Source organism: Carassius gibelio, chromosome B1 (genome assembly GCF_023724105.1).
Source record: "Carassius gibelio isolate Cgi1373 ecotype wild population from Czech Republic chromosome B1, carGib1.2-hapl.c, whole genome shotgun sequence".
NCBI classification, from domain to species: Eukaryota; Metazoa; Chordata; class Actinopteri; order Cypriniformes; family Cyprinidae; genus Carassius; species Carassius gibelio.
In genome coordinates, this window is record NC_068396.1 from 19,076,632 (window position 1) to 19,097,474 (window position 20,843).

Consider the following 20,843-nt stretch of genomic DNA (forward strand, 5'->3'; position numbering starts at 1 on the left):
TGAACTAAATTGTACAAGTTGTGTAGTTGAATATAATCTTAAATGATCTGCTTCATAAAATATGATCACTGTTTCTGTATATATAAACTGATGTCCAGGATTATACATCAAAAAAGGGTGGCCACCAAAATAAACGATGTTATTGAAAATCAGCTATTATATCTGTTAACAGTTGTTATCTTGAGAAACTGTTCACTGTTGCTGAAAATGTTATTATCCAGTGAGAAATAACGTTTTTGCTTGAATAAAATAATTTAGATGTTACCACACGAAGCACGGTTTTATCAGCATTTTTAGTGTAGATCTGTAAAGTAATTTCTGTAAAGCCAATATTTATTTCCTTATTCACAAACAATAGTCTATCTAAAACTAGTCAGTAATGTTATTTTTCACTGAAGATTAATACAGAAACGATTCTATTTTAAATACATGCAAATTAGGCGAAGGGCTCAATCATTTGATTTTGTTAAAAGAATCAAACTTTTTAAAGTTATTTCACCATTAATACTTGATATGAAATGCGATATGAAATAACAGTCAGAAAATAAATAAATAAATACATAAATACATAAATACATAAATACATAAATACATAAATACATAAATACATAATAATACTAATACTAATACTAATACTACTACTACTACTACTAATAATAATAATAATGGAACTCAAGTTAACTGAATCTTTAGAAAAACAAGATATTAAAAACTATCTGAAGACCAGACCTCCAGTATCCCATAATCCTCCTCTCCTCAGTGTTTCGGGAAGCTGTGTGTGTGTGTGTGTGTGTGTGTGTGTGTGTGTGTGTGTGTGTGTGTGTGTGTGTGTGTGTGTGTGTGTGTGTGTGTGTGTGTGTGTGTGTGTGTGTGTGTGTGTGTGTGTGTGTGTGTGTGTGTGTGTGTGTGTGGAGTTTGCGTCTGCGTCTGCGTCGTTGTCTCGCTAGCATCATGACGGCGACTAAGAGGAAGACCGCTTTGCAAGATTTTTGCATGTGATTGGGAGGTTATCCCCAGTAGTCTGTGAAACTGGACCTGACGCATCATTCATATTTGGGTAAAGCTCTTGTTTGTATTTGTCCTCGGCTTCTTCAACATTAGTTTCAGCGGGGTCTTTCTGGAGGCTTGTACTTATCAGTGAAGGCCGCGCGACACTCGCACGACTCTTTAGCGCGGCTCTCTACAAATGAATGACCGCTTAAAACACGCAAATGATTAGTAATCTCGTGTGCCTTATTAGTAGCTATAACTGTGATACTGTTAATGCACTTTATAGAGGGAGGCTGGTATAGTCGCGTTTGTACAAATGTGAAGAATGTATCTGTTAGTGCATGTGTCACAACGTTCGTGGTCCCGCGGCAATCAGAAACCAGGAAATATCGGGGAATTTGAAAAGTTTTTGGTTGTTGTTGTTGTTTGGAAAAGTCACGGAAATTTAATACAATTTGAAACATGGGAATTTGTGTGTTGGTAGTAAATAGCTCTGCATAGAGGATCAGAAAGCATAATCATCCATTGGACTTCATATAAATCTCAGTCTGTTTTTGATACTTTTGCGCACAAATAAGTAGAATATCATTGTGTTTCTTATTTTTTTATTGTAGTTATTGGATATACATTTTTCTCTATCTCAAATCTCTTTATAGCCTATATGCAGGAATCATGATTGCCTGGAAAAGTAATGTACATCCATTGGTCAGGTGAAAAGTGTGGAAACCTTCTCACTGAAGAACATAAAATACATAACCTGTATTTTATGCAGTAGGCTGATGTCATGAGCAAGTCCAAGATCATATTGTCTGATGTAAATGTATATATACCTTAAAAATGCAATGCATCTGTCAAATGCAAAATTATAATTAGCTTGGTTGAAACTGAGTCCAAGACCATATTTTCTTGACTTTGACTCAAATGAGTACAACACTGCATTCAGCTTCATAATGCTTGTGCCTTGTTGTTTTTCTAACACAGCCCTGCAGAATGTCCAAAATCAGGCGGAAGGTTACAGTGGAGAATTCGAAGACCATATCGGACAGCAGCAGTAGCACGACTCCCCCCTCTCGCAGGCCCAGCGTGTTTGAGAGACTCGGGCCTAGCACGCCCAGTAATGCAGCAGAGGTAGGGATACTGGTCACCCACTGTTGTGCTTTAAAAACCTAGTGTGCTGCCTAACTAGACACTATTACCAGTGTCTATGTAGCTCACTTTGTTTTTGATGAAGTGCTTTTGTAAAGTGTATGAGTGAAAAAGAATGACCCCCATTTGCCTTCCCTGTAGACTCATTGTAGAAACTGGTTAAAGACTGGGAACTGCAGTTACGGTAACACGTGTCGATACACACATGGGACCCCATCACGAGGAAAAGGCTCATCTGGAACATTCAACAGGTGCAAATCTATTGAAGAGATGCTCTTTTATAAGTGTATATGCTCCAATACCTGGCTAAATGCTGACATGTGTGACATGTTGACGTGTGTTTGCTGTGCAGGTCAGCCGAGAGGCCCTCTGGGGATCTCCGGGAGAGGATGAAAAGTAAGAGACAGGATGTAGATGGTGACACACAGAAAAGAGATACAGACGAGCACACATCACCCACAACCAGAGTACGACGCTTTAACAGCTTGGAGTTAAAATTTCATTCATTTGCATTTTATTGATGAAATTTGGAAGTTCTTTGACATTGAGAAAATTAGTTCTTTTCATTAGCAGCGAGATTCATCCCGAGGCAGACACAGAGAGAAAGAGGATATTAAAATCACAAAGGAACGCACTCCAGCTAGTGAGGAGGAGAGCGCTGATTGGGAAGCCAGTCGTGAAGGTAAAAGATTCTCCAAAGAACCCATGAAATTGATGTGTGTGATTGAGAAATCATTTAAAGGAACAGTTCATCCAAAAGTTTTAATTCGGTCATTAATAACTCACCCTAATGTTGTTCCAAATCCAGAATGTTATTCTTCATAGAACAAATGAAATCTTTCTTTTGAATGAAACCTGTGAGATTTCTATCCCTCCATTGAAAGTTCTTTCTACCAAAACTTTGATTCTTTAAAAAGTTAGTCCTATTGTAATCCAAGTTTATGTATAGCTTTAATTCAGATATAAACACTGATCAATTCACATACATAGTGCACATCAAATATGGTAAACGGTATCTTGACCGTACTTAGTTGATGCACATGAATAAACTGTGCTGATTCTTGTGCTTAAAATAGAAGTCTAAATGAAAGATACGTTAATTAGCATTTTGAAGAGGAATGAAAGTTATGAATTTGGAACTACATGCAGGTGAGTAAATGAAGTAATTGTTATTTCTGGGTGAACTATTTTAAAAAAAAATCGTTTGTGTTTAAAAGCAAACAAGGACTTTTCCTCTCTCTCTTTCTTATGTTGTCTCCCTGTCAGTTTCAGTCCAGCAGTTTTATATTTGTCATTGATTTTACTAGATTCTGACAACGGTGACTACGATTACGAGTTATCTCTTGAGATAAAGAGACGGAAGATTCAGCGTGAGCTGATGAAGCTGGAACAGGAGAACATGGACAAACGAGAGGAGATCGTCATCAAGAAAGGGGTATATTGCATAAACTCCAAAGACTGACAGAAAGTGAATGTTGCTTATCCTGAATTAATTAACACGTAGAGTAATGGCTTATATATTCTCAACAGGGCCCTGTCCCCAAGAGCAGGACCAGTAATACTTCAAAGGGCAGGGTAGGTTATTTCAGCAAAGACATACTAAAGTGAACATTAATTGAGACTCGATGTATGCTGTTAATACAGACCGTTATCTCTGGGGTTTTATTTTGGTGTGGTCTTGATGTATTTTAGGTTTCCCCTGAGCGCAGCAGTTCTAAGGGATCACCCTCGTCCCGTAAATCCAGCTCACCCAAACGTAAAGCAGGCAAGGTTGGGAGCTCCAGCAAGAAAGAGAAGAAGTCCTCTACTTCCTCAGTCATCTCCTCTCCAGTTTCTGACCAGACCAGGGCAGAGGAAAAGGACAGCAGGTTGGAAAATGCAAGTCAGCATTCAGTTTAAACAGATGTGTGTCAAGTTAAATACTTGACTGCTCTTAAACTTTTCGACCAGGTCATCTAAGAGTGGCCATGGCAAAAGAAAAGGGCCACAAACGCCCAGTCCTCCTCCACCTGTCCCTGTGGAGAACCCAGTGACTGGGAAGAAGCACAAAAATAAACACAAGAACAAGGAGAAATGTGAGGACAAACCTAAAGAAGGCAAAGAACGAGGACGAGATACGGAGAAACACAAAGAGAAAAAGGAAAAACGCAGGTATAGTCACCTTCAAAAGAAAGAAATAAAACATAGTATCATAAACTACTGAAATTTAGGTACAGATTGTCTACTTTTATCTAAATGTGACTGAACCAGACTTTCTGGTCTGTTCAGTACCTGGCTACTATTGAAATGTTCCCCTGCATGTTTATTTTTGCATATTTTTGTTTCTATGTAAGATGTGTTTTTGAGTGTGTTCCACCACTTCTTGCTCTGGTACTGGAATTAGCACAGCGACTACTGGTGCCAACTACTGAGATTTTGGAATCACAACAAGACTAATAGATTATAGTCATAATGTATTGTATTTGTTAATATTGGTGGTGCTGGACCAGATACATTTGATCATCCCTGTTTTATCAGTGTATGTGAAAACAAATAATGAAGTAACGTAATAATCTTTTAACATTTCTTTTATTGCAGGGACCGGTCTGATAGTTCCCATAAAGCCAAACGCTCGGTAACATCAGAGGAACGCTCTGGAAGTCTTTCCCCACCCTTAAGGGAACCGTCACCCCCAGCCAGAAGGAGGTTATCCTCCCCTAAACCCACTTCCCAAAAACAGTCTTCACAGCAGAGGTGACAAAAGATGCGCTTAAAATAATTATTTGTTAATCCAGTATCTCACAGATTAGCGCAATGTCACTTTTGACATATTCTTGAGAGATTCATGACTTTTGAAAGAATTTGATAAGAGTTAAAGGTCCAAGTCACCAAATTATTAGTTAAATATTTTTTTTAAATCAAATTATTAAATACAATTGAATTGTTCATACATAATTCTATGTGTGTGTGTGTGTGTGTGTGTGTGTGTGTGTGTGTGTGTGTGTGTGTGTATATATATATATATATTAGGGTTGTGCAGATAAATCGTGAAATAACTTATCACCCATAGTGACTAATAAAATAATTAGACATAAAGACTAATCACTTAACTTATAACGCACAAGTTTGCTCTGCCGACTTATTATTTTCATGCACACCGCTCTATAATGTGATGCATGCAAAATACATAGTTTCGGCCGTTACAAAGTTTCCATCCATAAACAGACGTACATCGTCTGCAGATATAAGGTATTTTATTGCACTTTAACAAGTACGCCCAAGTAATCTGAACGACCTATATATGTGCAATATTTTAAACAAGCCCTCACTAACTGAGTTTAATGCCACAGTTATGTCAGAATGCATCTCATTCTTGTTTCTGTGGCGGTGCGTCGGTCTCGTCTTGAGGCGTGATGTCCAGAGCGATGTATGACTGCATCAGTTCAATTCAACTTTACTTCAAATATATGAATACCTGTTTTTAATACTTTATATTTAACGTGTTCGTTTATGTCCAATAGTAGTGTTAAACTGTTGGACTTTAAATTAAATCTACTATTAATTTTCACCATTGACTGATTTTGCAGAACATTTAGACTGATAATTTCCGTGCGCAGATGCGGCAAATTTGTCAAAGGACGCTCGATATGACAGTTGGGTCAGATTATATATGAACTAGCTGTTTTAAATACAGTATTTTTATATTTAACGTTACTTTTTCAGTTACTTATTGGTGATTCCATAGTCTCTCGCGCGCACCTGCTCAGTTTAAAACACCAAATAGCTATGCTATGACAGGAAAAAAGAGTCTCTTGCTCCACCCATGAACGATAATATCGTGTATCATCGATCTCACGAGCTGACCCAACATTAATATATATATATGTGTGTGTGTGTGTGTGTGTGTGTGTGTGTGTGTGTGTGTGTGTGTGGATGTATATATATGTATGTACAGGTGCATCTAAAAAAAAAAATGTATATCGTGAAAAAGTTTGTAACAAACATTTTTTTATTTTTATTTAGATGATTAGTTTACATATACTTTTACACACACACACAAACATATAAATATATATATATATATAATAACTAATTTAACACATCTTGCTTGACAACCCTTTTTTTTCAAGAAAATGCTTTAAGAACAATTTATTTGTTCTTTAACATTTGTCACAAAAAAAAAAATATTTTGGACATTCTAGAATGATTTCTGAAAAGTCATGTTGCCTGACAGATATCAGTCAAAAGCTAATTGTGACATTTAATATCAGTAGTTTGTTTCAAAGATATTGTGAGGGGAACTATCAGTTCCATCTTCATCTAACGTGTTCTCCGTTCTCAGGTCTAAAACTCCTCCCCGTCACTGCCGCAGCCCATCCCCTCCCTCCCGACAGCACCACTCCCCATCTTCACGCTCTGGCTCCTCAGCCCAGAGACACTCCCCATCTCCTCCCCACAGACAGGGTTCTGTCTCTCCTCTTTACCATGGCCTTCCTCCTCCATCTTCATCTTCACCACCTCCCACTCAGTCCTCGCGCTGCTCCCGGTCCCCGCTCACCCCACAGAGAGATCCTTCTCCAACACCCGCTCCTCGCAGGTCCAGCCCCAGCCCCAGCCCCAGTGCCCGTCACCGCTCCCAGGGTAGAGAAAGAGAGAGGGGGAGATCAGAGCGGGACAAGAGTCCTGCACTGCAAGAGAGACGGCATGAGCGCAGAGACGGTGAGAGACACACATCACAGAGTAAATACTGAGAAGGGCTAAAGCATGTCTTGAACATTGTTACGTAAAGAACTTAAATGGATTTAGAAAATTAAGACAAAAGAAAACCGTAAGTGTGCTGGAATTTGTGTTCGGTATCAGTGATTAGTAAAGCCCAACTTCTTTGATTTGATTTGATTGATCTTAAAATTTCTAAATATCGAGAGGGACATGTCCCACCATGTCTGTTTTAAACCAATTTTTTAATACATTAAAACACTCTGTTAGAGACTCGTTCAGACTTAAAACTGAGTCTTCGCTGACCCACCTATGACACATTTTTTAGGTTCATGACATGCATAATTCAGTTTGACTGGTTTTTCATATGACAATAGTACAAATACTGTTCAAAACTCTGTTTTTAATTTGTACTTTATTTTTACTTTAAATTTTAAATTTTTTACTTTTACTATTACTTTTTAAAGATGTGTTTTGTTTTGTTATCAATGTTGAAAACCGTTGTGCTGTTTTATATTTTGTGGAAACAATAATACATTTTTCTGGATTCTTTGATTCAATTTAATAAATCCTTGCAGTATGAAATTAATAACTTCTTCCAAAAAAAACAAAAAACTCACTGACCCCACACTAGTGCACATACATAATATAGTTTTGTTGTAATAAATGAGTAGTGGTGTTATTAAAAAGTAGTAGTTTAGGTGTTGGAACTACAGCTAGACTTCACATTTATTTTTTAATTGTTATGTAGCCCTGTATGGGTGTTGTGTTTGGTTTCCACCATACTTATGGCCGTGTGCTAGAGTCCTGCACGGGTTCGGGTAAATTTGGCTGAAACGGGTGAAAAATATCCAACTGTGTCGGATACGGGTGCGGGTCGGGTCGGGTCGGACACAGGGGAAACAAAACACAGGTTCAAAACAGTCACGTGCAAACGTAAAAGTAGGCCTACGTTCCACTTTAAAAAAAATAAAAAAAATAAATAAAAATCACATCCGCGCGAACAGCTGCATGAGTCATTAGTAAACAGACGTAAAAGACCAGCCAGCTGTTTTTTTTTCCGTATATATATGTATATGTATATGTGTATATATATATATATATATATATATATATATATATATATATACTAGGGGTGTAACGATACGCGTATTCGTATTGAACCGTTCGGTACGCGGTACGCATTATGTACCAATCGGTTTGTTGGACTAATTAATTATATTTGAAAAAATAAATAAAAATTGTGAAATATAATGATATGCGTTCAACAAGGTAGCCCAATAACCTAAACGACGTAACTGGCAGTGCCCCTGACACCCACGAAGAAGAAAAAAAACCCACTTATATTTATAACTTATATGTTTATGTTAGGCTACTCAGTCAGGCGCTCGCTCACTCAGTACACGCTGAAGGTTCCCTGCAAAATGGCCAATGCGTTTAACAGACCAGAAATAGAAGATCCTCCAATAACCAACAGGTCTGGTGTTTGGGTGCACTTTACCAATCGATTTACCACCCCTAATATATATATATATATATATATATATATAATCTGAATTAAAATGTGTTTGATTTAAGCCTATTTCAAAATTTGTGTCATAAAATTATATTGCGCATACAGCTCAACTAACGCGATCGTTATAAAGGTGTTTAAACAACAATACACTTCCACTTGCATGTATTTGACAATCGGAATATCAGATATTTCATTCCATAGCTAACACATTTGTGAATATGGGCCTAATCTAGGCTATCCAGTTTATTTATTTATTTTTTTTTTTTTATTGCATCTGAAAACGACTTTGTGCAGCTCATTCAAATGCGCGCTCTGCCGCAGATCCGCCTCTCGCGATGCTCAGCTGTGAACGATTTTAAAATGGGTGCGTTCGACTTGAAGCACAACCTCAGACGGTGGTATTATTCGCTCTGTTGTTCTGTTTTCTTTCAGGATCAAAAATACAACAAATGAAAGTGTTTATCTGTATTTCCGACTGATGAGAACTATGCATATACATTCATAAATCAGTCAATTTTGTATTTTATTATGAGATATTTTATTCTAATGTGATCAGTGACTCAAGCACTGATGGACCAAAGAGCACGTATTTCGACATTTGCAGTAAAAACGTGAAATATAAATTCTCCGAAAATGCATTTAATACCAATATATTGAAATTTCTGTTTATATACTCCATTAATAAAGGAGTCCAGACATATGAAAAATATCAGTCCACATGCGTTTTATATTTTATATGAGGGAAATAGACATGCATCCATGCGTGACACAAAAAAATATGTAACTTTTAGGTAGCAAAATATTTTTTAGTAATTCTGTCAATTACACTAAGGTTATTAGCTACATTGTCTGCTATATATTTGCTTCTTATTTATTAAATAAGGGCAATTGATTGATAAAACACTGATCAAAATTAAGATAAAATGTATAAAAAACGAATATCTTTTAAAAAGAGTTTTCCATAAATAACTTCTGAATGACCTGCCAATAAAATTCGAAAAAAAGTGTCTCTAATGTGATTGGCTTAACTGATTTGATTGCGGGTGTGGGTCGGGTGTCGGTTCTATTTGAAACGGGTCGGGTCGGGTGCGGATTTGAATTAGTGCTGCTGTCTGAAAACGGGTGGGTGGGCGGGTGTGGATTTACAAAATTGGACCCGTGCAGTTCTCTGCCGTGTGCAGCTATTGAATAATTGACTTTTAAATCTGCTCTCTTAATATCCTCTCTGCCCTTAGAGAGCCGCGGGAAGCGTGAGAAAGACAGCAGCCGTGACGAGCGAGACTATGAGGTCGAGCAGAGCTCCTCTCGAGATGACCGCGATGCAAAGGATGGCCGAGACCGGCGCATTGAACGGGATAGAAGAGATGTCCGGGAAGAGCGCCAGCACCGCGGGGAGCTCAAAGACACTCGGGATACCCGTGCAGGAGAAACACGAGACCGCTCCGGACGAGAATCCCTGGAGCACAGAGAGAGAGACCGAGACCGGGACCGGGAGAGAGAAAGAGAGAGAGAACGAAGCGAAACCCATAGAAAGGAGGAAATGACACCCCAGGAGGAAAGGAATTATGGAAGAGGACATGGAAGGGAGGAATTGAGAAATGACAGTAGAGTGGACAACAGGAATGAGTCTCGAGCTGAAAGAACAGGAAGAGGAAGGGGCCGAGGGGATGCCACAGTCAAAGGTGAGAAGATAACGATGAGCTTCATCCAAAAAAGGCTATCACAATATTATTCAAATTTCACTACTCATGGTCAAACAAATTCACAGAAACAATATTAATGCAATTATCTATGGCAAGTAGAGGAATAATGATATCAGTCAAATTCATCTTGAACTTTTAGTTTGTGTTTTCGTTTTTTTTGAGGAGGATTACAATAATATTAGAGCTTGAAACAAATATTGTGAATTTTTTAAAGCAAATTTTGTGTTTCAGGTTCTGCTCGTGCTGGTAGAGCGTCACAGGCTGACACTTGCAGTGCGAGTGGGCATGACAGCTGGGAGTCCCGCAGCAGTGGTCTCAGAGAGAGGAGCTCAGAGAGAAACACTGATCGTGATCGCTACAATAATGACAGACCGAGAGGAGAACAGCCCAGAGATGAACGACGGGGAGGACATGCAGAGAGAGACCGCCGTGACTACAGAGAAAGAGGTGACTGATGAGCAACAGATGTTCAACCTCAGTGGCTCTAGAGTAGCCCTCAACATTGATCACCTGTGCGTTAACCAATCATGTTAGCCTTGATGCCATTAAATTACTGTCAGAGATTTTAAATGAGATTTGTGACATGCTCATGTAGCTCCGAGTATAGAAAGGGTGTTCAAGCTCCTAGTCACTATGACTTGTTTGTGATGGTTCAAGTCTTCTGAAGCCATTCAGTAGCTTTGTCCAAGAAACAGACAGAAATGTACGTTGTTTCAGGAAACTTTAAACGGGGTGCACAAGTCTGTGAACAATTAGTTTCACATCACAGGACATGGAGAACAAGTTTTGGTGTTATTGATCTGTTTTTGTTCAACAGAACAAAGAGCGCCTTCTCCTGTCCGCCAGCAAAACCGCAGTGAGCACCTCGATCGTGAAGAGAGAAGAGATGATCGAAGGAGTGATCGGGCAGATGACAGACGAGATGACCGGACCCGTGAGAGAGAGAAGGACAGGGAGAGAGAAAGAGAGAAGGAGAGGGAGAGAGAGAGGGAGAAAGAACGGGAAAGGGAGGCTGAAAGAGAGCGGGAAAGAGTCCGGGAGAGGGAGCAGGAGAGAGAGAGGGAAAGAGAGCGAGAGAGGGAGAGGGAGGAGCGAGAAAGAGAGAGGGAAAGAGAAAGAGAAAGAGAGGAGCGGGAAAGGGAGCGAGAAGAGCAGGAGAAAGAAAGGGAACGAGAGAGGAAGGAGAGGGAACGGGAAAGGGAGCAGAGAGAGAGAGAACGGCAGAGGGAGTGGGATGAGAGAGAAAAAGAGAGGGAAGAGAGACGAAAAAAAAAAGATGATTCGAGAGATGACCGCTCCGCTCGAGATGCTCATGAAGAGAGAAAGAACACGTAAGTGCTGCAGTGTTGTTGGTCAATCTTTCTTTAATTTAAATGTGTCTGTTTTGAGTACATTATGAAATAAAACAAAAAGTAAATCATTTCTAAAACTGAAGTCATTTTTCATTCTGCAACTGAATTTAGACATCACAGCATTGCAATGTACAGTAGGCAATAGTGTTTTCAATCATTTGAAAGAATAACTTTAAAGCACTGAGCAATTAACTCCAAAGTTAATTGAAATTTAACTTGAAAATATTCCCATTACCATTACACATCATCATACGTTGTCTAGCTCCTACAAAACACACACATATACTGGTGTGCATTAGAGTATTTATAAGGTTACAAAAGATTTCTATTTCAAATAAATGCTGTTCTTTAAAACTTGTTTTTCATCAAAGATTCATACATTATTTTTATATCAGTTTCCACAAAAACATGAAGCAGCACAACTGTTTTCAACATTGCTGATAATAACTGTTTCGCAAATAAACATATTAGAATGATTTCACTCAAGATTATGTGACACTGAAGACTGGAGTAATGACCATTAAAAATTCAGCTTTACATCACAGGAATAACATTCACATAAAAAAAATATAATTGTAATTATATTTCACAATATTACTTTTTTTACTGTATTTTTGATCAAATAAATGCAGCTTGGACAAGTACTAGAGACTTCTTTCAAAAACATGAAATTTAACAGACCAGAAATGGAACGCTTGTGTGTGTGTGTTATAAAAAGTTTGACATTAGACATTTTTTCAGTTGTTCAACAATGTTTACCTTTCACTTTGTTTGCAGTCGTAAGAGACGTGCTGAGAACACTCCCAGTCCACGACCGTCTCCTAAAAGAGGGCGAGATGTGAGCCCTGCAGACAGTGACAGTTACAACAGGACGGAGGAGAAAGGTAGGAGTTCAACTGAGTCAAGTGCAAGGTTATGTTTACACTCCGTAGCACTCCTCATAGATTTATTTGTTCACACATGTAGAATATTTGGATGTAACCTGTATGGTTTTGTTTCAGGTGATAAGCACCGACTGTTGAGTCAAGTGGTTCGTCCTCAAGAAACGGTCCGCTCTCCTGTCCGCTCTCCTGTCCGCTCTCCTGTCCGCTCACCTGCCCGCTCCTTTACTGATGATAAACACAAGCGCTGGAAAGATGAGGATAAAAAAGAAAGCCGTGGCCGAAATGAGGAGGTGGATTCTCGCGGTGAGAGAGCAACAGGAAGAGGAACAGAGCGACATGGAGAACATACTCCAGACATTTCTGCTACAGGCATTTCTGAGTCCAGAAGAGGAAAAGAGCAGAGGGACATCCCTACTGCCGCGCTTACTCCTCCTCCTCTTTCTGTAGACTCTTTATTAGCTGTTCATGAAGAGGGGAAGAAAAAGACTAAATCTCAGAAGAAAATTCTGAAGAAGAACCGTAAAGAGGAGGAATCTGGCGGAGGGGACCGTAGTAACCCTGAACCCCCGTCCTCCTCCTCTATAGCTGAAGCCCCCCAGGCTCTCCTCTCACCTCGCAAGACAGCCAAGAAGAAGGTCTTAGAAAGGAAGCGCAAGCGCTCACAAGGTCCTGAGTCAGATGTTTCTGAGGACGAGTTGGTTGCCCAGCATCCCCTTACTAAGAGGCGACGAGGTCCACGCACTCCTCCGCCAGTCAGCAAGGAGGACCTTCCCTCCCAGAGGGCTTTAACGGCTGGACAGAGTTCCCTCTCTGCTAAAATAGATGCCAACTTCAGCGACTGGTCTGACGAGGATGTACCAGAGCGAGGCGAGACCTCCTCTGCCTCCCTGCAATCTAATAGGCCTCCGGAGCGGCTGCTTCCCTCTGAACGTGCCCCTAGAAGGGGTGCACGCGGTGGCGGTCGGGACCGTTCGGACCCCCCAATCGCCCCCCTGCTCCCTGACCCTCCAATGCTGATACAGTCTCTTCCTTTACAACCGTTACTGCCGCAACACATGCTGCGTAAACCTCAGCAAGCAGACATGCAGCAGCGCAGCAACCAAAGCCGCGCTCCTTCGAGAAGACTACGCTCGCCCTCCAATGAGACTGCCCACCGCGATGAAGGTCCTCAGGGACTCAGGACCCGCAGAGGACTCATGCAAGGTGGCAATATTCGAGAGAGAGAGCGAGAGAGGGAACGGGACAGAGAGTGGGAACGAGAGAGGGAGAGAGAGCGGGACAGGGCAGTGGCCAGTGAACAGATGGGAGGAGAGAGGATGTCGAGGATTGATCAGCTCCGCAGAGGAGAACCCAGTCGAAGTACTTCCTCAGGTGAGACCCCTCATCAAAGCTTGGAGTTTCAAAGAAACGTTTTGTAGTATTGTTGAGATATATTATTTTATATTACTTTTATGTTTAATGGCGTATATAAGAATTAATGATAATAATGCTGTACTTGTACATATGGGTACAGTCATTTTACACACTTCTAAAACTGTTGCAACAGAGATGGAAATAAAAATGTGTTATTTTCCATCTTTGTTGCCACAGTTTTGCAAGTGCCTTTTTCTGTTCTTAAGAAGGGGGTGTCCCAATACATAGTGTATGTACAAATCATTGGTGTTTGGTGATTAGTTTTTGGCTGAAGGTCTGCATTTAAAGTCACACCAGAGGTGTTCAGCTGGGATCAGGACTTGGCTTTCTGCAGACTCAAGTTCTTCCACACTGACTGAATCAATCATTTCTTTTTTAATCTTGCCTTCTACACAGAGGCACTGTCATGTTAGAATAGAAAAGGGTTCTGCCCAAACTGTTGCTATAAAATTAGCAACACGCAATTCCCTAGAACATTATTAAATGCTTAAACATTAAGATTTGTGCTCACGGAAACATCCAAGACAGAAAAAGGATTCGAAATTAAACCTATATTTGTGTTTTGACTCTGGTGCTCTGGATAATGTGTTGAATAATTCCTGAGCAGTTGTTATTGTCACATTTTTTTGTAACTTGTAATGTTCAAGTTTTGAATTATTCATAACAAACTTTTATTGACTTCCACAGACCGGCAGGACTCCCGGAGTCACAGTTCTCGTCGTAGTTCACCAGAGTCTGAGCGCCAGGCTCGCTCCAGAGCCGGCTCCTACGAGAGCCGCGAGCGAGACCGGGAGCGAGATCGGGATCAGTTGGATCGAGAGCGTGAGAAAAAGGATCCCCGTCTGATGCAAAACCAACAAGCTCCACAGCGAGACTGGGACCTAGAACCCCGTGAGTGGGGTGGGCGGGGCAGAGAGCCCCTCCTCCGTGGCAACCGTGAGCCAGTTAGAGAGAGAGACTTGCGGGAGATGCGTGAAAGGGAACGACCCTTACCTGAAGGGCTGCTGGCACATGAGCGAATGGATCGTGAGCGTGGTGAAAGGGACCGTGAACGGGAAAGGATGCTTCTGTTTGACCCTCAGGCTCACAGGGAACCAAAGAGCAGATCTGAAACTAAGATGGAGAGGGGAGAGTATGTGCCGCTGTTGCCCAGAGAAGCCCTAATGGATGTAGAGAAGCCAACAGACAACTCACAGCTGCAAGGGGAAGCATCTGAACCGAAAATGGACAGTCTTGATGGTAGGACTTTATTCTCGACAGTTCTCAAACTGTTGCCTGATGTGTGTGAAGATTTTGTTTCAGTTTACTGTGATTTGTTCTGTCTCTCAGAAGAGGAGGATGGAAAGGGGGATGATGCGCAGTCTGCTGTCTCAGGTGGTGAGGAGTATGAGCCAATCAGTGATGATGAACTGGACGAGATTCTGGCTGACAGTCAAAAGAGGGACGAACAGCAAGATGATGAAAAGATTTCTGGTACATAACACTATTTAAAGCAGGATCCCATGAAAACCCATTTAGCCCACAATCAAATGGCCTGCCAGTCTTATTTTTCCCACCAAAATTTCACAGTAAACTGAAAATATTCTTGCACTTCTTATAATAATATAGGATCTGTTACTTTGTGTTTTGCACCATTGCTTTGGCAAAACATCTGTTAATCAAACTAAAATTGAAATCTTGATATTGGCTTAGAGCGCTTATAAAACTGATATTTAAAAAGGCTATGATTTAAATATAAAGTCAGTTCTGCAGTAAATACAAGGAACTCCATCTCTGCATCTCCGGCTTGCAGATTTGATATGAAGGAAAACATACATATTGTAATTTGACTACTGTAAAATAATATACTTACAATGAAAGGGCACCTTTTATACCCCATTTTACAAGATGTAATATTGATCTTGGGTGTCCCCAGGGTGTTTGTGAGGTTTCTGCCCATAATACCCAACAGATCATTTATTATAGCAGCTAGCTGGAAAATGTCATTTTTGGGGTGTGTCTAAAAATGAGCTGCTTTGGAGTGTATCTCTTTAAAGCCAAAGGAGCCTCATATTCCCGCCCCGTCTCTACAAGAGGGTGAAGTCGTGTATACATCTCTCTGCATTGCCCATCTACAGCAGTAAACAGACAGTAGAAGCAACATAACTGAGAGCGAGAGAACCGTTGTTTAGCTGTACATATGGGCAGCCAAATGCACTGAAAGTGGGACGAAACGGCACAGTGTTACTGAACTCGCATCACGATAACCTGTCATTGGCGGATCAATTGACCGAGCCATGCTACCGAACGAATCTCACGCTATGAACGCCGTAAACTAATCTTACATGCGTGCAGCTGATCAGGTAAAAAAATACTTAATGTACACACACAAATATGGTTAAAGCGTTAAGCGCTATAACAACATGACATTCACAAAGTATTAAACGTCTAGAGTGATATATGTATTTAGGTAGATTTTTAGGCACATTACCTTAAAACATGAAAGGAGTCCACAGTGTCGCCAGCAGCTCAGATTTGGGGAGAAAATTAAGACTCTTATGTTCACTCTTGCATCCAAACACAGAGCATCGGGATTGCTTGAGAGACTTTGTTGATGTCACAGCTGCTCAAGGGCAGAGAAAATAGCTGACCGTGTACAACCGCTGAGTGCAGAAACTGTAGCAATGCAGGGCTGTCAATCAACCCCCGTGGTCCGGCCCTATGCAGTGTGACGTCACACAGCATGAAAATCAAAACAGCAGGCCTAGAGAGACTGACTTGGTTTAAAGGGGATTAAAAAATGAGGAGTGGGTGGATTTTTATCACTGTAGGGTGGTTGTGTTCACACACTGCCAACACACATTTATGTCCAAACACCATGTAAAAGTGGATTTTGCATAATGGGTGCCCTTTAATAGCAACAACAATATGGACTAATTCCACTTTTCTAATAAATGAAAAGACTTCTTTACTACTCCATTCAAAAGCTCTTAGTTTGGATGTCCTAACTTTGCTATCACAATGCACAAGATTGATGCATTTAAATTTTTAAATGCACACAATGTTCTTCTTGGGGAGCATAACTTAGATGGGCTGAGGTCTACCCACCATTGTCTCACAAAATCAGAATAGGAATAAAAACCTGTCTATATATATCATTCCTGAAACATTGTTAAATCAGGTCAAGAACACTTCACGTGTCCGAGGTGATAAATGCAGCAACTAAATTTTTACGGAATTATACACACACTAACAAAGACATACGCAGAAATGTATTCATAGTCTTAAAATTCCTCTCTCCCATATTCCAGTTGTTAATAATATGCCATTTGCGTGTTCTGTTTCAGGGCCTCTAGATGTGATTGATGTAGATTGGTCCAGTTTGATGCCCAAGCAAAAACAGGAGCCTAGAACTCCTGGGGCAGCGCTGCTCCGATTCACCCCGGGGGCTGTATTGCTCAGAGCAGGGGTGTCCAGACGCTTAGCTGGGCCTCAGCTCCTTGCCAGAGTTAAAGAAGTGTGTTCCAGAGAGTTGGAAGACCCTAAAGGTAAATGTGCAAATCTATAAACAAGTATAAGGGTCAATTTTGGGGATGGGCTTTTTTGAAGGAGGAAGTGTTATCTTGGATTAAGGACTCATATTTTAGCCTAAGAATGGTTTGAAGATAAAAACATCTTAATATTGGATTTGTTTCTTAGAAACACACATCTTTTGCCTTCACAAGACGTGAGAACATTTTCAGCAAAGTTTCATTACAAATTAGTGTCTACATATTACATCTATTATATCAGAATTTTTTTTATTTTTTGGTGATCAGTGTAGTTATACAAACATGTTTGGTTAACACGTGACTGGAATCTCATATTTATCCACAGATGCTGATAAACTCTTGGAGCATGATCTGGGTGCTCTGAACATGGCTGCATACAACAGGAGAATGGAGAGGGCCAACCTACTGAGGAGCCTGGGCCCTTGCTGCAAGGCACTGTGTGCTCGCAGAGACATTGCCGTACGCAGACAGCTCCTGAAAAACGACAAGGTGCTTTTATGGTCTTCAATCACAGGCACTGCTTTTGTATAATATTCTGGAATGTGATTAGCTGCCTGAGAAATGTTTACCAGATGTTGGTATTAACAAAAGAAATCTACACAGATAAAGACATCTTAATATTACAATTCATTAAAAATGTATGTATAATAAAGTGGAATGAAACGGGAAGAAAGAATTGAATACACTAATAAAAATCGAGTACTGCTTGGTCAGGCAAGACAAGACAGCAGCTGATTTTCAAGTGGTTCAGGGGAACTATTTCGAGTTATTTTCTGTTAATTTCCAGTCCATTCTAGGGCTGTGCGATTAATAAAAATCATCATAAAATCACGATTTGAGCGTGCGCGGTTTCTAAAGCGTTTCTATAGCACGATTTTCCGCGGTCCTGATCTCCCACAGTATGCTATCCAATCCAATCAGAATGCAGCGCCTAGCGCGAGAACAGAACGGACTGGGCATATGCCTAACTCCAGGTTCACCCACTGTCTGTAATGCGCCTTTTTTCCGAGCCCATGTTAACGGATCAGAGCATTCACACTGCACGTGGTGAAAGGCTAGAAATAAAAAATAAAAAAGCAAGCACGTCTGGTTTTGTGACCGAGCAATGGAAATCTGCGTGTAAACATAGAGATTTGCGCTCGTGCATTATTTTAATGTGCTTTTTGCATTAAATTAATGCGCTCTCACTCCTGCTTCTGCACCACATAGACATACTGTAAACACACTGCAAACAGAGTATGCGTGAACCTGTATAATGTATAACAAATCTATTTCACACCTGAGGCAACGCTACAATCAATGAGCTCTATAAACAATACATGGCAAAAAAGAAAAAAGTCCCTGAACACAGGATTTATTTATTTATATTTCTTTGGCAAGTCTAGAAATTTTGTTATACCTTTACTATAGTGAGTTATTTTGACTTTTGTCTGTTCTAGAGACGTTACAACTTTTTGATAAAGCACTAATTGGTTTTCTTTTGGAAATCTGTTTCAAATAAATCCTGAATGCATTTATGACTGTAAAGCATATCGGTGTGTCAAATTTGTGATTAAAATCGAAATCACAAAATTGATCAAAGATATCGCGAATTTTTGTTTTGTTTTTTTTTGTCCATATCGCACAGCCCTAGTCCATTAGATAAATTCAGTTAACAATCTAGCTTCTGAGTACTAAGTTATTAACCCAACAACAATAGCGGGGTCAAATTTTTTTGTAGTGGGCCGCACAAACATATGTGTTTGGTTGTGTGGGCCGTGAGTTGAAAAATGTTGGGAACCACTGCTTTAGAGTATCATTTAATAAAAAAATAAAAACATTAAAGGGATAATGCACACACAAAATTTTAATTCAATCATTTACTCACCTTCATGTTGATTCAGACCTTTCTTTTGTGGAACATAAATGGTATTCTGAAGACTTTTGGTAACAAAGCTGTTTTGGTTACAAATGACTTTCATTGTATGAACACAAAAATTTGATATTTCTCAAATTATCTTTTTATGTTCCATAGTTTATGTTAGGCCGTAATGTTAGCCTAAATGTTTGTTGTCAAACAATTAATTGCGATTATTAAAATGTTATGTTTATATATTACATATATTTATATATAATATAAAATAGAATTATATAAATGTATATACATGTAAATATTTTCATATTCAAATATAATAAACAGTACACACACACATTATGCACATAAAAATGTTTATTCTGGATGAGATTAATCGTTTGACGACACAAATAAATGAATATATTGCACCAGGGCTGCAATTATTTACTCAAAAACGGTAAGCACAGTAATATTTTGAAATATTACAATTTAAAATAACTGTTAATGTAACTGTTTCAAGCTAAATTTTCAGCAGCCATTACTCCACTCTTCAGTGTCACATGACCCTCAATGATTTGCTGTTCAAGAAACATTTCAATTCATCATCACTGTTGAAAACAGCTGCTTCATATATTTGTAGAAATTATAAATTCAACTCATTTTTAGGCTTTTATTTGAAATATTTTTGTTAAAGTCTTTATCACTTTTGACCTGTCTAGTGCATCAGTTTCTATTGTATTAAGTATTAATTTCTTACAAAAAAAAGAATGCGTGGAGTGATATTTTTCTAGAATGTATTAGACTGCTGTATATTTAAGTAATATTTTTGTACTTATTTCATTTAAATTATTTTAGTAAGGTATACTTGATTCAGTATTTGGTTTAATGCTTCTGTTTTCCTCATCGTGTAGGGCACAACCAAGCAGATCTACACCAGCACTCCGGTGGTAGACAATGAACTTATGCAATGCAGTTTACGTCTCTTTAAAAAGAAACTGGCCTCCAGCCTGTCCAGTGGACAGAAGACTGATGCAGCCCAACACCTGAGCACACCAGCAGAGCTGTGCGTCTCCTGATTGTGCTCAGTGAGTACAGTCTGAAAGTCCTGATCACACATCACTGCGGATGAAGGATTGCTGCCCTAAACCTCAGAAGAAATGCAGAGACTGGACATACTAGCCTGTGGAGATGCGGTCTAAAGTTTCCCAACCCTTCAACTTTAAACCAGAAGTGTGATAACCATACTGCACAAGGACTTTGTCATTTACATTTGTTTTAGAGAAGATTTTTTGTAAAATCAGAGGTGTGAACAATGGTTGCTGAATGTTTGTAGGATATACAATGGGTGCTGAAGATATACATACAAATGACTGTATTTGTTATGTGTATCTAACTTCTGTTCCCCTTGTTTTTCAGTTTTGTTTTAAGATATTTGTGTTTAGTCTCAGCACTCTTGTTCGAAGTGATTCCCTGTTTTATTAAAACATGATTCAACAAAAAAAAAAAGGATGTTTAGTGTATCAACCTTGTTGCTTTAAAGTGGTATCTGTATTATAAACCTATAAAAATGTATTACGGAAACAGGATGTTGTTTTATTACATCCGTACTACGTGTAAATAAAATAAAAGGTTAAGGTTTACATTAGTAGTGAACATGTAAGTGGGGTTATTCAAATAATGGTTACGTCAAAAATAGGAGCCAAATGAGAGATACAAGTAGTTTTAATTTAAAAAGCACATAATTTTCTAGATTTGATGTTTCCATTGTCTTCCGCGTTGA

At 39.5% G+C, this 20,843-nt stretch overlaps 1 protein-coding gene across 3 annotated transcripts; it reads left to right on the forward strand.

The window, feature by feature from the left end:
• The first annotated feature begins 778 nt into the window (after nucleotides 1–778).
• Nucleotides 779–20,708, forward strand: zc3h13 (zinc finger CCCH-type containing 13). 3 transcript variants are annotated; one of them, XM_052544943.1, is made up of 21 exons: nucleotides 779–1,057; nucleotides 1,972–2,118; nucleotides 2,278–2,387; nucleotides 2,489–2,603; nucleotides 2,707–2,818; nucleotides 3,444–3,571; nucleotides 3,667–3,711; nucleotides 3,829–4,004; nucleotides 4,087–4,287; nucleotides 4,714–4,869; nucleotides 6,458–6,834; nucleotides 9,583–10,029; nucleotides 10,282–10,497; nucleotides 10,868–11,381; nucleotides 12,180–12,286; nucleotides 12,404–13,657; nucleotides 14,387–14,938; nucleotides 15,032–15,172; nucleotides 17,026–17,226; nucleotides 17,555–17,718; nucleotides 19,975–20,708. In XM_052544943.1, exons 2-21 carry the CDS (start codon nucleotides 1,981–1,983, stop codon nucleotides 20,137–20,139), a joined length of 5,319 nt encoding a protein of 1,772 aa, XP_052400903.1. In that variant the 5' UTR covers nucleotides 779–1,057; nucleotides 1,972–1,980; the 3' UTR covers nucleotides 20,140–20,708. The 3 variants fall into 3 exon arrangements, with proteins under 3 accessions (XP_052400903.1, XP_052400901.1, XP_052400904.1); XM_052544941.1 differs by having other exon boundaries at nucleotides 780–1,057; nucleotides 15,029–15,172; XM_052544944.1 differs by lacking the exons at nucleotides 779–1,057; nucleotides 1,972–2,118; nucleotides 2,278–2,387 and having other exon boundaries at nucleotides 2,499–2,603; nucleotides 2,694–2,818; nucleotides 15,029–15,172.
• The last annotated feature ends 135 nt before the right edge of the window (nucleotides 20,709–20,843 follow it).

Bases quoted from the DNA above. Each gene is read 5' to 3' on its own strand.
- zc3h13 (XM_052544941.1), top strand. From the start codon at position 1,981: ATGTCCAAAATCAGGCGGAAGGTTACAGTGGAGAATTCGAAGACCATA. The intron at 14,939-15,028 runs GTAGGACTTTAT...TCTGTCTCTCAG, and splicing joins GAAAATGGACAGTCTTGATG to AAGAGGAGGATGGAAAGGGG. The intron at 17,227-17,554 runs GTAAATGTGCAA...ATTTATCCACAG, and splicing joins AGAGTTGGAAGACCCTAAAG to ATGCTGATAAACTCTTGGAG.